General features: G+C 39.0%; 1 protein-coding gene across 1 annotated transcript; it reads right to left on the bottom strand.

The window, feature by feature from the left end:
* Positions 1-732: 732 nt before the first annotated feature.
* LOC129250107 (uncharacterized) lies at positions 733-4,016 on the bottom strand. Its single transcript, XM_054889748.1, has 3 exons — positions 2,174-4,016; positions 790-2,107; positions 733-745 (listed from the first exon to the last, which is right to left on the bottom strand). Exons 1-3 carry the CDS (start codon positions 4,014-4,016, stop codon positions 733-735), a joined length of 3,174 nt encoding a protein of 1,057 aa, XP_054745723.1.
* Positions 4,017-13,312: the final 9,296 nt, after the last annotated feature.

Below are 13,312 nucleotides of genomic sequence, written 5' to 3'. Positions count from 1 at the left end.
GTTATCCAGAACTTGTCTCTCAAAATGTTTTGAAGTGTTTGGACTCCGGCGTGCAAGTGATGATGATGAAAATGTCGAATTAATGTATTTACAAATGCGTGTGATGATGGAAGTAGAATTGGGTGTTTACTGTTAAAAGGCAATAATGAATTTTTAAGTCGTCCTCCAACTCTGAGTAAGTTCTTATGCAAGAATGGCGACAATGAAATTAACTATGAGCTGCGATGTTGTTCTCCAATCTCAATGGCGTGGATGTCTTTTGTGTTTACTAATGAAGTCAGAAGTTGGAATAGCAATTAATGCAGTTCTTTGAAGCCGCTGTTCTGGTAATTCGTTTTGTGATACATGCACTGCTGAAGGCCAATAATCACAGCTCCGTTGGATAAATTCTGGTCCGTGCCACCAAAGTGTATTTCGTAAAAGCTCGCTGGCACATGCTCCACGTGATACAATATCAGCGGGATTCTGGTCTGTTGGTACGTGATTCCAGGAAAAGGTTTTCGTTAATTGCTGTATTTTTGCTACCCTGTTGGCCACGAAAACGTTCCATCTCGACGGTTCACCTGCTATCCAAGCAAGCGCAATTGTGCTATCTGACCAGCAGTATAAATTTGCGCCAGGAAGATTGAGTATGTTGTTAACTGCTGACATCAGTTCTGCGGCCATTAGGGCTGCACAAAGTTCTAGCCATATGCATCACTCCATGCTGCATACACACATGCTCCATATGCCTTAGTGCTTGCATCTGCAAATGCGTGAAGTTTAGTATCGATATCAATATTAGCATACCTGGGTATTTTTAATATTTGTAAAAGCGGTAATTGTTTATTGAATAGCTCCCAATGAACCTTGATCCCGGGTGGGACCTCATCATCCCATGGCGACTTCAGCTTCCACAGTTGTTGCATCAAAATTTTGCACGTTACAATCAAAGGATTGAGGAGACCTATTGGATCAAAAAAACTTGCTAATTTTGATAGAATTGAACGCTTTGTAGTTTTAACGCCATTATCCGCTACCAAATGAAATAGAAAGCAATCCTCAACTGGGGACCATTTTAACCCTAACGTTTTTACAAACTCAGTGTCATGGAAACGAATTGTCTCTTCTTTGTCTTCTGGTAAAATATCGGCAACAATTTCGGATGCATTCGATGCAAATTTTCGTAAAGGAAATCCCGCGCAATTCAGTAAGTTTATGGTTTGATTTTTGATTTCGATGACCTCGCCGATACTAGCTGCGCCGCTTATTAAATTGTCTACATAGAAGTCGCTTAGTGTTACCTTTGATCTGATTGGGTAAGTTTTCGCTTCGTCAATTGCCAGCTGTTGTAGACATTTTACCGCAAGGTACGGTGCGCAACTAGTACCATAAGTAACTGTTTGTAGCTGATATGTGGTAAGTGTTTGTTGAGAGGTAGGGCGCCAGAAAATGCATTGCCATTGGGTATCTCGTTCGTCGACCCAGATTTGCCTATACATTTTCGCAATGTCAGCCATGATGACATATTTGTGTCTTCTGAATCGGGTCAAAATTGTGAATATCGTATCTTGTAGCTGGGGACCAACTCTCAACATGTCGTTTAGGCAATATCCATTTGAGGTTTTGCAGGAGGCGTCAAAGACTACCCGCAGCTTAGTAGTCGAGCTATCAAGTTTTGTGACCCCGTGGTGGGGAATATAGTTTAGGCGATTTCTTGGTGAATATTCTAAATTAACTGGAATCATATGCTTCATATTGATATATTCTTCCATGAATTCATTGTAATCTCTGCGAAGATTCGAGTTTTGGTTCAGTTTGGATTCTAACGAAAACATTCTTTTGCCTGCGGTTTCTTCTGAACTACCCAGGTGATGCGGTTCTTCACGAAATGGAAGGCGAACAATGAACTTGTTGGTAACGGGACACCTGTGAGTAGTAGAGCTGAAATAGGATTCACATTCGAGCTCATCCGATGATAGAGTCGACGATGACGATGCTGGAATGTCTTCGATTGCCCAAAACCTTTCCAGGAGCTTATCTAAAATGGACTCTGATGTGACTGATGTGAATGCTTTGTATGGAGGTGATGGATCAGCTGCTGATGTTACGTGCGCAGGAATTGCACCTGCAACCACCCTACCAAATTTGGTGTTTTGTATTACTGGACCATTGAGACGTATTTGGCCCTTACTAAGTATCTCAAAAAATAATCCTGCTCCAATGAGTATGTCAATCTGTCCTGGTATGTTGAATGTCGGATCAGCGATGGAAATGGTATCTGGAATCGAAATGGTTGACTGATCGATGCGACGACTAGGTTGACATGACGTAATGGATGGTATGATTAGTGCATCAATGGTAGCACTATACTCTTCGGTTAGAGATTTAATCGTTATGCAACATAAATGTTGTGCCTTTGCTCTCCTTTGACCTATTCCACTGACGTCGATATCTACGCCCTTTCGAGTTACTCTTAAATGTTGTGCCAATTTCTCCGTGATGAAATGCAGTTGAGATCCGGAATCTAGCAGAGCGCGAGCTCGGATGCTCACTCCCCGAGAATTAAACACATGAATAATTGCTGTTCCAAGAATAACTTCTGATTGATCGAGACTCACCTTAAGAGCAGATGATGAAAGCAAACCTGCTCTTGGTGATATGTTGGTAATGGCTGAATCATTTCGATGTAATAGTGTATGATGTTTTACATTGCAGTGTTTACAGCGATGGACTGAAGGACAATCATTCGATTTATGACCTGATCCAAGGCAATTCAAGCACAAGTTCAGTCCTTTCACACAGTTATATCTTGCAAGTGGATCCATGGCACGGAACGTGTCGCATTTGAAGGCATTATGATGGGGAACCGCATTGCAAAATTCACACTTTGCTTGTTTGGTACTCACCATGGCCCATTTTTCGTCACGTTTGTTGTGCCTATGTGTTGTTAGCTGAGTTCTTGGTACGAGTGTTTTAGGCTGCCCGGCTTCCAAAATATCTGCAATTTGACAACGACGTTCTAAGAATTTTGCTAAGTCCTCCCAAGTGGGCAGATGAAAACTCATGGCAGTTGATCGCTGATCAAACAAGTGGGTAACCTCTTCCTCCCACTTGGCCTTCGTGTCTGTATTGAGCTTTGAGGATACCAGATGCAAGAGTATCCCATCTGACACTTGCTGATTTGAAGCTAGTGATTGCACAGCTCGTAAGTTGGTATTGACGACGTCTATGAACGCCCTCATCGATGATGCATTCGGCCTTGTTTCTCCCTGTACTTCGAAAATATGTTGGATATGAGCTTGGAAAATTAGTCGCTTGTTTCCATATCTAGACTGTAACAGATCCAACGCCTTGATATAATTTCCATCGGTCACCTCAAACGATTCTATGAGGCTAGCTGCTGAGTCGACGAGACATGATCGGAGGTACTGAAACTTCTCGATGTTTGCTAATTGGCTGTTGTTGTGAACGAGCGCTAAAAACATGTTGTAAAAATCCATCCAATTTCGATGATGACCATTGAATTTCGTGAGTTGAAGTTTCGGAAGGTTGACTCGATGTGACGGAGATGCAATCGCTGTGCTGTTGAGTATGGTTTCTCGGCGTGCGGGGTTAAGCACATTTATGCGCTGCACTATGATTGCCTTCGCTGCACAAAAGGATTCATCGAATGTATCCCGATGTGGTTGATTGAGTTCTTCATCGTTCATTAGCTCCAATTCTGATTGTAGATGGTGAAATGATTCGTACTGACGTTCCAGTACCGATAATTTTGCCTCGAGCTCGTGCACGGAAATACTGCTAAGATGCGGAAGTATGCGATCGATGTTGATTCTATCCAGAATTTGTTGACGCTGTTTGACCTTGATGCGGTACTCATTTTGCGTTTTCAAATGAGCAGACGCATCATTACCCTGAGACCACACGGATTGGGAAGTTCGTGGTGTTCCCGCCTCATGATGCACTGAATCGCTTTCTCTAAAGGGGGTTGTTGATGGTGGTGACGTATCCGCAGGTATATTGTGAGGCTCCATTTCCAATACTTGTATGTGTTGATTAAACTTAAGTCAATTGGTTGACAACGATGGCGATGGCCAGCTCTTCAATCCGGCTCGAAGGACCAATTTATGGATGATGACTGGCCAACCCAGTTGACTTAAATTTTATCCGCAAATTGAAACACGAAATTAGATTGAAACAACAATTCCTTATTTTATTAAACGTAAATTATTTCGATCCGAAGCAAAAAAAGGGCGATGAAGTAATTTATGCTTCATTGCTTAATTACCGATACCGGGGGAGCTGTGATGGCAAACGAAAACGAAACTGTATGAAACTGTATCAAAAGGTGCGTAGGCTGGTCCTTTTATAATGGTTTTGGGCACCGCTATCCCTTTATCGATGCTAGGTGAAGGGAAGATCATGCGAAGACGATGCGACGTGGGATTTATGTATTTTTTCGGCATACACATGTATCGATGTGCATGTATGTTGTTGACAATGCAGATATACTAAATTCTGCACAAAATAATGATCAGTTAGTGATAACAACAAAGTGTAAAGCAGCGAAGAGCGAAATGAACGACGAAATGATGAGTAAGTGATAACAACAATGTGTAAAGCAGCGAAGAGCGAAGTGAACGATGAAATGAAATGTGAGCGATAGAGAAGTGAAAGGAATAGGGTGAGCCCAAATTGTGGGTGATGCGAAAATAAAGTTAGGGTGAGCCCAAATTGTGCGAAAATAAACCTTAAACCCTTAACACATACATTTGTATGTATGCATTTTCTAGATAGTATAAAACTTTAAAATAAATAAAGGAAAACTTCAAAGAAACGTATTTGCATATATGGGACAACTAAATTCAATTGCATCTTTATTAAATATGTATATGTTGCACGCATATGTGTGCACTGAAGCAACATGACCTACCTCACGAGCATCGCCTTATCATATTTCATGCAATAATTAGGGAGTAAATATTCGAATGATCGAATTCCTGCAAATGCTAAAACAACTTCTGCATATGCATTGACGTATGTATGTGCATGTGCGTATATGCACACTTGATGCCCTAACTATATCTATCTATCTACATATGTACGTTCAATTGATCAAACCAATAAATTCTGTATACAAAACGCTTCATTACCAGGCACACAGGAAGATGGCATATGCAAATATAAATATGTGAATTGAATTCAAGCAAAACAATGCTTATTAATATACACATATGCATGTGCATACAACCGCACACACAGGGCAGTCACTTTATTCCTCAAAATGCGCATGTCGTTCAAAGCTAAACTTCTATGCCTAGCGACTGCAAGAACGAAATGCAGTCATAGACGCAGGCGTAGCGGCCATCATTCTAGTTGCCATAGCGCTGAACAGTCGTGGCGGCGCCGAACAGTTTCAAGTACAGTACTATCTCGATAATCCGGACACGCGGTAGTCCGGTCACATCTATAATCCGGACAACTGCTAAATTCGGACAGTTTAACATTTTTTACTCTATAATCCGGACATTTTTCAAATTTGCTTCGCAATATGTATGTACATACATATGTATTTTAATTTTTAGTTTGCTTTGTGAGTTTTTCGTAAAATAGCGGTACTTTAACAACAATATATGTATACGAAATGCAACAGCATAAATCACGCGTTGTGTTTATTCTTTAGTGACAAACTGAATTGAGTGGACATTATTATTATGAAAATAATAATATAGAAGAAGCTGATTCCGATTGAACCATAGTTGAAGCGGTAAATACTATAAGTAGCGGTGAAGCAAAGAATATTTTTTCCAAGGCTATACAATGGGCAGAACAAATTGACGCTTCGGCTATGGATATTTTAGTTTTAAGATTGCAGATAAAATGTTGCTGGCGAACTCGCAGCAGACCAAAATTAATAATTTTTTTGAAATAGTACATACTAAATAAAAAAAATGTTTGATTATGTACAGATGTACATATTATTATGTAAGTATGATTGTACTGTATTTAATAAAACTATTTATGTACATACATATATCTGAATTGCGTTATGTTCATTTCAAAAAAACAACGTTTAGTTGAAAAAAAAAATCATCTATAATCCGGGCACCCCCATAATCCGGACGACCCCTAACATTAAGGGTGTCCGGATTATCGAGATAGTACTGTATTGTACTGTGCAACAAAAACTCATCATCAAAAAATTCATTGATAAGTTCGAGCTCATAGTTCTAAGAGCAAGAACTTTCATTCATAAAACGAGCCGCCCATATGCCAATTTTCTCGACAATTCGAAAATAGTCAATATTGGAATATTTCGCGTAGAATTATTTGCCAATATTTGACAAATCTTCAATTTTTGTCAAGTCGAGTGCCCGCGGCTTCGTACATATGTATGCATCAATATATGTACGTAAATATGTGTATATGTACAATGCTGTGCCTATGAATGTGCGCAGCGCCTATGAGTGCGCGCTGGATTTCTTGAGAAGTCTACCGTTTTATTTTGAGCTGTCGCTAGTGAGCATACATACACACAGCATATACATATGCGCAAATGTATATAAATTCACAAATTTACATTTGCATATGCCATCTTCCTGTGCGCCTGGTAATGAAGCGTTTTCTATAGAGGATTTGTATTCAGTTGAAGATTCAGATTCAACAAAGTTTTACAGACACCAACCAGACAGACAGACAGACAGACATAATATATGTATATAATTTTGGATGATTTGGAAAAATACGAATATATAGGTCATATTAAAAAGCTACCTAACATTCTTTGCTTCTAATCACCAAGAAATTCTTATCGACTGCTGCTAAATTTACATAATTCAGCCCCTTCCTGTTAATTTTTGTTGAAAAATGTGTCAGTGGTGAAATTGTCTTCGCGAGACGAGTACCCCTCGAAAATGAACACTTTCCAGTCATAAAGACTTCTCTATTCATTAACGTTCTCTGCAACGCGTGTGTTGCAACCGATCGTTGGAATGTTCTATTGCAGGTAATTGTGAAATAAAAATATGCTGACACTGCGGCACGTGTAGCGCGCAGCCGTGGGAGCGTCGCTGTAAATGCGACTGCAGCGTGTTAACTTAGATGTCTAGAATACGGACACATGTCGCGCAACGGTGCTAGTGCATTCGATAGATCTAAGCAGTGCAGGAAATGTGGTGTTGACGGTCACTTCGCCAAGGATTGTCAAAATAGCCCGAAATGTGTGCTCTGCGAGACCGACAAAAGGGAGAACGTCAACCATATTACCGGGAGCTGTAGGTGCCTGGCATTCAGGAGAGCTGTAACAAATATTAGTAAATGAGATTTTTTGAGATACATCTTAACCACTGTGAGGCCACCCAAGACCTATTATCACAAAGAGTTAAAGAAATTACAGCAGATATTGCCATTATAAGTGAGCCCTACAGGAGTGAAAACCACAGCACTTGGGCCTGCGACAGCAAAAACTGCGCGCCCATCTGGCTTTGTGGAGCGCTCGTGTTATCCAAAATAAAGGGAATTAATTTCATCAGTTGCTACGCAAGACCCAGTTTGACTACAGTGCAGTACAAACAGCCTTTTCAAAACATTGTACTGGAAGCTAGTGGGAAATTGCCTTTCAACGCCTGGGCAACCGAATGGGGTAGAGGAGAGATGCTTCTTGAAGCATTCGCTCCTCTCTTCATTACTGTTCTAAATAGCGGGTCAACTTTCACCTACCGTAAGATGGGAATGCGGTCAGTCATAGATATTAATTACCCTGGCAAATGATTCCCTTGTTCAAAAGATCAAATGGAGGGTGAGTGAGGTTTACACGCACAGTGACCATCAAGCTATCATAATGGACATCACTGAAAGGAGGCTTAAAGTTGTATCCAGGCCAACAGGTCCAAAGTGGAAGGACGAGATGCTTAATAGCGAAGCCCTAAAATATATGATTGAGCAACTTCAACCGCCTGCTGGTTCTGCCGAGAATAGGACGAAACTCCTAGTGGAAGGACTAAGAGAAGCTTGTGATGCCTCCATGCCCAGGCGAGTAATGCGCCAACACATATATCCATGCTACTGGTGGAACGAAAACATCAAATCACTACAATCTCAAAGCCTCCGCGCTAGACGCACGATGCAGCGCAGTAGAGGGAGGCCTGATTTTGTTGAAAACGTTCAAAATCTTAGACCAGCCAGCCAGGCGCTAAACAAAGCCATTAAAACTAGTAAGCAAGAAAGTTTCAAGAAGCTTTGTGAGGAAGCTGATATCAACCCCTGGGGCATCGCGTACCGGGTGGTATTATCCAAAGCGAAAAGCGTACACACACCCCAAATTACTTGCCCAATTAGGCTGCGCAAAATTGTTACTACTCTTTTTCTTAAAAGATCTGAAAACATTTTGCCATCCTGCATACAACACGAAGCAGGTGACATCCCTCGTGCCACCAAGCAAGAACTCCAAGCGGTGTTTAATAAAATAAAGTCTAAGAAAGCTCCAGGTCCAGATGGCATACCAATTAAAGCCCTAAAATTAGCAATTTCCAAACGTCCAGATATATGTATTTCAAGCAGTATTCCAAACCTGCCTTAACGAAGGCACTTTCCCAAAGAGGTGGAAGAAACCCAAGGGCAACAAAAAGCCTGGCGAACCCGAGTCTTATTGACCAATATGCATACTGGGCACAATGGGGAAAATTCTGGAGAGAATTATTTGCGACAGGTTCTCGTCTTTCGCTGAAGGCAAAGGTATTCTATCCAAATACCAGTTTGGCTTCAGGAAGTCCCGCTCAACAGTCAAATGCGTGGTAGATTTAGCACCAGAAGCCATTGAAGGCAAGAGATGGCGCGGCGGGGAAAAAAGAATACTGCGTTGGTAACTCTGGACGTTAAAAATGCTTTTAACACAGCTAGCTGGCAGCGTTTACTAGAAACCCTCGCAAAAATAGGGTCGCCTAGTTATATAATCAAAATAATTGAGAGCTATTTCAGGGACCGTAAACTGAGGTTTAGAAGAGATGAAGGCGTTGAGGAGTATATCGTATCAGCAGGGGTCTCAAGGATCAGTTGTGGAACCTAATGTATGACGGGATTCTAAGACTGAATATGCCCCCTAGAACTAAAGTCATTGGATTCGCGGATGACATCGCGGTGGTAGTGGTAGCAAAACATATCCACGAGGATCTCCAGCGAATCAGTAAGCAGGATCAAGACTTGGCTAAGGCCTGTGAAGCTGGAATTAGCTGAGCATAGGACCGATGTAGTTCTAATAAGAAGCAGAAAGATAGTAGACACTAAAGGGCGATTTTTTAAGAGCTATAGGAAAATTTTTCAAAAAAACACACGTAAAATCCAGAAAAATGCATGAAACTTTATTTAAATCGGTAGTAAAATCTATATAATTTAATGTTTGAGGACTATTTCATGTGTTGACCGCGACTGCGCTTCAAATGGTCCATTCGCTTAGTCGAATTTTATCACACTCTTTCCAATGTTTCGGTCGGTATCTCACATATAAATGCTTTAATGTTGTCTTTTTTTTATTATTTCCCTTTTTAAATTACAATCTGTTAAATTTTAACAATAAGTAATTATTTTTAAGGTAGTATTGGAATTATTTGTTCTCTAACCTATGTTAGATAAACATTCAATTTTGCTTTAGATTATGCTACATTATATTATTTTCTAAGTGATAATTATTATTTTTTGTTTTTTTCTTTTTTTGTTTTGTTATATTGTGAGTTCTGTTGAAATTAATCGTTTTAATTTTCGTTTTCCCAATTTCTCCGATTGTGGTAGTTCTAACATTTGTTCATTTTGATGATTTGTTAGTCGTTGTATATGCTTGATGCTGTATTTTCTAATTGTGTCATCTATTGTATCGATGTTGAGGTCGCTGTGGATCACGTCATTTGGTATATAGCAGCCTGCTTTTGTTATTGTTCGAAATATTTTAGATTGCGTTCTTTGAATTATTTTGATATTGGTTTTTTTTGCTATGCCCCAGATTTCAAAATGGGTGAGATTATACATTTTTATATCACTACTTTGGTGCTAAGGCTTAGTCTTAAATTTTTAGCCAACAGCCAGTATAGTTGTCTGAACCTGTTTTTGAAATCATTTCGTTTATTTTGTATATGTCGTTTCCAATTAAGTTTTTCATCTATAGTTATGCCAAGGTACTTTGCACTAGGAAGGATTGTTATTTCATTATTTTTTATTGTTAATTTGTTTTTCTTAGGCTTTCTGCTATTTTACTTACTTGTACCATTTTATCTTTGCTGACTTCTATTCCCCAATTATCGAGCCATGATACAGTGTCATTTATTGTTTGTTGAAGAATGTCAGTCGCGTTTTTTTCTATTTTATCCGATGCCATTAAAACCGTGTCATCCGCGAATGTGGCTATCATGCAATTTTTTGTTGTTGGGATCGGTATATCTGCTGTAAATATCAGGTACAATAGAGGCCCGAGGACACTACCTTGGGGTACACCTCCTGTCATATGCATCATGCTTGAGCATTCGTCTTCGAACTTTATAAAAAAATGTCGGTTTTCCAGATAACTTTTGAGAATGGTGAGCTTATGCAATAGTCCTTTATGCCACTCCCTGTCTAAAGCTTTTACAATATCCAGGTAGACAGCTATGCAAAACCTTTTATTTTCCATATCATTTAATTTTTTGTTAACTCTGTGGATTTGTTGCACAGTTGAATGCTGTCGTCGAAACCCAAATTGATAGCTTGGTATTATATTTTTTTCTATCAGAATTTTGTCTAATCTGGTAAAGAGTATTTTTTCAAACACTTTTGAAATAATGGGCAAGAGACTGATAGGGCGATATGATGTCGTTTCTGATGCACTTTTACCTGGTTTGGGGATTGCCGTTATTGGTGCAACTTTCCATAGGCGTGGGAAGCATTGTGTCCTTAATATGCTGTTGAATATTTGTCGTATATATGTAATTGTTACATCAGGGAGTTCTTTTAGTATTTTTCCATTTAATATATTAGATCGTAGCCTGTGCTTTTTTACTGTTAAGATTTTTCAAATGATATCTGATTACTGCGGAGGTTGTCATTTTCATTCTCTTTTCTGGGTTACTCGTATTCACATTTTGTTCAATGTGCTGATTGTCTTTTTCGTTTGAGAATATTGTTTTAAAGTGTTCAGCTAGTGTGTTTGCCTTCTCTTTATTGGTCTTTGCCCAAGTTCCGTGTTGGGTTTGATGGGAGGTTTATGTGGAACTGCTTTGACTAAGTTTTTAGTTGATTTCCATAGATAATAATTGTTAACTGCCGTGTCCCCCCAGTTTCATCAGTACATATTATAAAACAAAGTCGCTTTTTCTGTCCCTATGTCCCCTTATACGCTTAAATCTTTAAAACTACGCAACGGATTTTGATGCGGTTTATTTTCAAAGATAGATTGATTGAAGAGGAAGGTTTATATCTATATAATGTGAAGAAATATATAAAGGAGGCGTGGCAATCGGTCAAAATGTGGCAAAAAAACATACATTTTTTGTTTTCACGGCCATAAATCATAAACGAATCAACCAATTAAAATGAAACTTTCTTGAAGTTTAACTTTGAAATATTTACTTTCGTTCTGCATCAAAAAAAATAATTGATTTATTTGTTATTTAACCAAAATTGTTTAAACAAAAGCAGCTCTTTTTCCAAAAAAAGCTGTTTGTGTGTTTGTTCGCTGTCAACCGAATGAAACAACAGGCGTTAAGTGATAATCTCACCACACCTCATTATTGTTGAATAACATCGTATGGTGACGTGTGTATGTATGTATTTACGAATCGCTCGCATTATTTCATTTCGAACGTATGTACATATGTATCTATGTATGTACTGAATTCTATGTAAATATATGTACATACAATTTTACAGCGAAATAAAACGCGATTTTCACGTTCTATATTAGTAAATCGCACATAATTAAAATACAGTTTTTGAATAGTTTTTATTGATTCGGAGCGCGTTTAGTTTGCTATCGATTCCATACAATAACATTTTTTGTCATTTACTTTTTACGACAACTAATAGCTTATTTCCGAAGCGATTTCAACAAATAGGTACAACATTAATCCTTATCCAATTAAATACCTTAAATACATTGTTGTTTTCATATAGATCTATGTATATAGCTCTTTACAGCATATAATTAAAAACAATATTTTTTAAGATATTACATCAGTAATTAGTAATTGAGATCTACCGGAAAAATTGCGTTAGCTGTTGCGTCATCCGACATTGCCGCTACTCTTTTGGAAAGAGTCTTTTGGAAAGAGGCCGAACCACACACTCTACAATCAAGCACCCGCTGAAAATCGCCACCGACGATGATAACAGCGTCTGTAGTGTTTCTAGACAGAGCAATACAGGAAAATTGATGCGTGACTGCTCATTAATAGTCTGGGACGAAGCTACCATGTCAAACAAGACGTCTGTGGAAGCACTGGATAGGACAATGCGCGATTTGTGCAACAAAAATGCACCTATGGGTGGATGTACAATTCTGTTCTCAGGAGATTTCCGTCAAATCCTACCAGTTGTGACTCGAGGAACACGTGCTGACGAAATAAATGCTTCGCTAAAAAGATCCCACCTTTAGTCGTATGTCAATAAATTAGAGCTTAAAACTAATATGAGGATTTCGTCATCTTCACGTGAGAACAGGCTATTTCCAGAGATGCTGCTAAAAGTTGGCAATGGAGAATTAACACAAAGTGAGGGAAGGATTAACCTAGAAAACCTTTGTGTTTTGATAGACAACATCCAAGAGTTAGTCAACAATGTCTATCCAGACATTGATAACATAAGTTATAAGACAATATCTTGGTTTAAATAAAGAGCTATTCTGTCACCAACTAACGAACAAGTAGATAAAGTAAATAACTTGATTATTTCAAAGATTGATGCGCCGACGAAAATATACTACTCGGTCGATACTGTTCTCGATTTGGAAGAAGCTGTTCAATTTCCTACAGAATTTCTAAATTCTTTGAACCCGTCTGGACTCCCTCCTCACAAAATGGAGCTGAAAATAGGTTGTCCTGTTATTTTATAAAGAAACCTAAGTCCACCTAAACTTTGCAATAGCACGCGTTTGCTGGTAAAATCACTGCAAACTTTCCAAATAGAGGGCACAATACTCACAGGATGTGGTACCGGAGAAGATGTATTGATTTCCCGAATCCCTCTGATATCATCGGATCTACCATTCCAATTTAAACGCTTACAATTTCCGGTAAAGACATCTTTTGCAATGACCATTAATAAATCTCAGGGTCAAACCTTCAACGTTGCAGGCTTAGATTTGAGTGTTGAC

This window comes from Anastrepha obliqua, chromosome 6 (assembly GCF_027943255.1).
Source record: "Anastrepha obliqua isolate idAnaObli1 chromosome 6, idAnaObli1_1.0, whole genome shotgun sequence".
NCBI lineage: Eukaryota > Metazoa > Arthropoda > Insecta > Diptera > Tephritidae > Anastrepha > Anastrepha obliqua.
Note: the sequence above shows the minus strand (reverse complement) of the source record. Positions and strands in the feature narration are given on the sequence as shown.

Bases quoted from the DNA above. Each gene is read 5' to 3' on its own strand.
- LOC129250107 (XM_054889748.1), bottom strand. From the start codon at position 4,016: ATGGAGCCTCACAATATACCTGCGGATACGTCACCACCATCAACAACC. The intron at 2,108-2,173 runs GTAAGGGCCAAA...GGGTGGTTGCAG, and splicing joins ATTATTTTTTGAGATACTTA to GTGCAATTCCTGCGCACGTA.